The sequence below is a fragment of the Artemia franciscana genome, chromosome 14 (genome assembly GCF_032884065.1).
Source record: "Artemia franciscana chromosome 14, ASM3288406v1, whole genome shotgun sequence".
Lineage (NCBI taxonomy): Eukaryota > Metazoa > Arthropoda > Branchiopoda > Anostraca > Artemiidae > Artemia > Artemia franciscana.
This window is the reverse complement of record NC_088876.1, coordinates 25747697-25750322: the sequence shown is the minus strand read 5'-3', so window position 1 is coordinate 25750322 and position 2626 is coordinate 25747697. Positions and strand designations below refer to the sequence as shown.

General features: G+C 31.2%; 1 protein-coding gene across 1 annotated transcript in view; it reads right to left on the bottom strand.

Moving 5' to 3' along the window:
• Window positions 1–1626: 1626 nt before the first annotated feature.
• LOC136035837 (pleckstrin homology domain-containing family G member 7-like) overlaps window positions 1627–2626 on the bottom strand; it is a 10795-nt gene continuing 9795 nt past the window's right edge. Inside the window, exon 3 of the mRNA XM_065717798.1 lies at window positions 1627–2079. Coding sequence (XP_065573870.1) covers window positions 1717–2079 — 363 coding nt within the window. The 3' untranslated portion in view covers window positions 1627–1716. The remainder of the gene's footprint in view (window positions 2080–2626) is intronic.

Sequence of the window (2626 nt, the reverse complement as noted above, 5' to 3'; positions counted from 1 at the left end):
TATTTGTTTGGATTTTGTGGAAATGGCAGGTATTGGCGAATAAATCATTTTATTGTTTGTTAAATATTTGATTTTAATTATTTTAATTTTTGGTCTTTTATTTAATTCTATTTAATTTTTTGGTGTTTTTCATTGGTTTTGTTGTACTTTCCGCGCTTGTTTTTTTCTTGATTATATTATTTTGTTCACGCCGAAGAAGAGAGGCGGTTGTTCTCTCGAAATATTCGCTTTCTGTGTTTTTTTTCCGTATTTTCATTTGGCCTTTAAAAACCCCATTTTTGATTGTTTTCTTTCTTTATGATATTGCTAATGGCTATGTCTGTAAAAGAGGTGCTTTTCTAACGATTTTGAGATTATTTATAAAATCAAACAGTTCGTGGTAACTAATTACCATTCTTGATATTAATCATTTACTAAAATTTGAGTTCAAAGACATAGCAAACTTGCTTAATCCGTTCTGAGTATTGTAAGCATAGAAGGAACTGTGGCTTAAATTTTGCGTAGGGGTCTCTTAGCCCTAACCAGATCAGTAATTTATTATTATCCAATATTTTAGAAACAAGAAAATAACCAACAATCAATAGCATTCATTGAATCCTATTCAATTAATTATGTTGGCTTATTATGCGTCAGAGCTCAATAACCTACAACTCTTTCTTTTCTCGATAGAAAATTTCTGATGTATCAATATGGATCAATATGACATGAGAAGTGCAGCGTAAGTGGGAGATGGTAACGTCGGCAATGAGGGGGGGGGGATTAATGTCGGGTTTTTCTTTTCACTCAATTGAATTATCTGTCTTAGCTTTTTCAACAATTAGCCATGACTTGATGCCCACAAACTATTCCATTTTAATTCAATTCTGGCATTGGTGTAAAGATGGTGTATGGTGTATAGATAGAAAATATTGCCTTTTAATACTTTTTTTTAAAAGGCGGTATAGAGCTGAAAGAAAATTTATTTCAACTTTTTTCATTTCAATTATAATCTTTGGCACAATAGGAACATAATAGACGCATATAGAGTAGTAAGACCACTAGATTTAACCATTCTTTTAATTTTTTAATTTCTTGCGTAAAATTAATTTCGCTGTTTTAACGGCTTTCAATAATTGGGCATACCCAATAAGCAATTGTAGTTAGTCACAATATTGAATGTAGTTTGAGTAATAGAGTACAAATAAACCGTTAAAATACCATTAATCAAAGCCATGAAGGCTTTTTTAGTGCTGAGGATGTGTTTCAGAACTTATTCCTGACGTTATTTATTTTATAGCCTGGGAACAAAAATATTAACAAATAATTGATTCTAATTATAAATGACTGAGTTCTAGAACACACTCTAGTTCAGGACTCCAACGGCGTCAATAAAGCTAATAAGGTTTTTCATGAAACTGTAGACCATAAAGTTTGTCCCACTCCACATAAGAATTTCACTTTTTTGAATACACAACAATTTTTCATATAAAATAACTAAAATAATCAGACGTGGAGCTGAGGAAATAATATTTTAAGATTTTTTTCCTTTTAATAATAGATGAAAAAAAATATTCTAATCCCTATTCTGTTACCAAGCAAAATAATTAAAAAGTTATGCACTATTATATATGTAGATACTAATTTGTCTTTGGTTTATTAAAATTTTCCACAAATCTTTTGCTATTGACTGAATTTTACGGACTTTCGTGAAAAAGTTAAACAAAGTTAAAGTTTTTTTTACAGCAATAAAGTTAACAAAGTTAGGCAGGAAAAACGGTATATTAACTTTCTGGAGAGCTTTATTAATTCTATTGACGCCATGGGAGCCCCGCATAAGTAATCCAAAACTACCTTGGTGACATCTGTATTAGCTTGGAATGTATGTATGTTTGTAATTTGCTGGAATCGATTCAGAATAATGATCACAAATGTATGATCTAGCTTCGACGCAAGGGACTCTTGTGACGTCACCTCGTGAATGAAGAACCGATCTAACGACAGAGGCTGCTTATGAACAACAAGGCGCATTAAGCTGTCAGAAGTTCTATCTGCGCATGGACGACTACAACTTGCTGGCCAGTTTTCTGATAAAGAAGATTTCTGAAAAAATAAATAACGGGCTGTGATTCCATTTCACGGCAATTATACAAGCACTAAATTTTGCCGTGCACTTGATTAGAAAAATTCAAAGCACCAAGTTTTCAAGTTCGCTCAATAGCACAGTGAAAGAGAGAGAGAGAGAGAGAGAGAAAGATCTAAGCAACAATCTTAGCTCAAATGGCTAATTTGATGTTGAAATACAAAACATGTTATTATGCACTAAGATATATTGACGTGTTATTATGCACTAATATATTTTGACGTAAAAAAAGGGACGATAGAGTTCTGGTAACGGTTTGTCCGAGTATGAACAGGAGTAGATGATAACTGAGTTAAATTGATTATTATTATAATCATTAGTATTATAAATTGATGATTTAATTTTAGATAGTAATTGGATTTTTTTTTAATAATAATTAAATTAAATAGGTTCGGAATTGGGGCATATTAAAAAAATTGGGGCAGATTAATGTGTTGAAGCCTTCAAAGCAAAAACTCTCCAATATAATAAAATAAACAAATAATATGGAATTTAAACAATACTGCA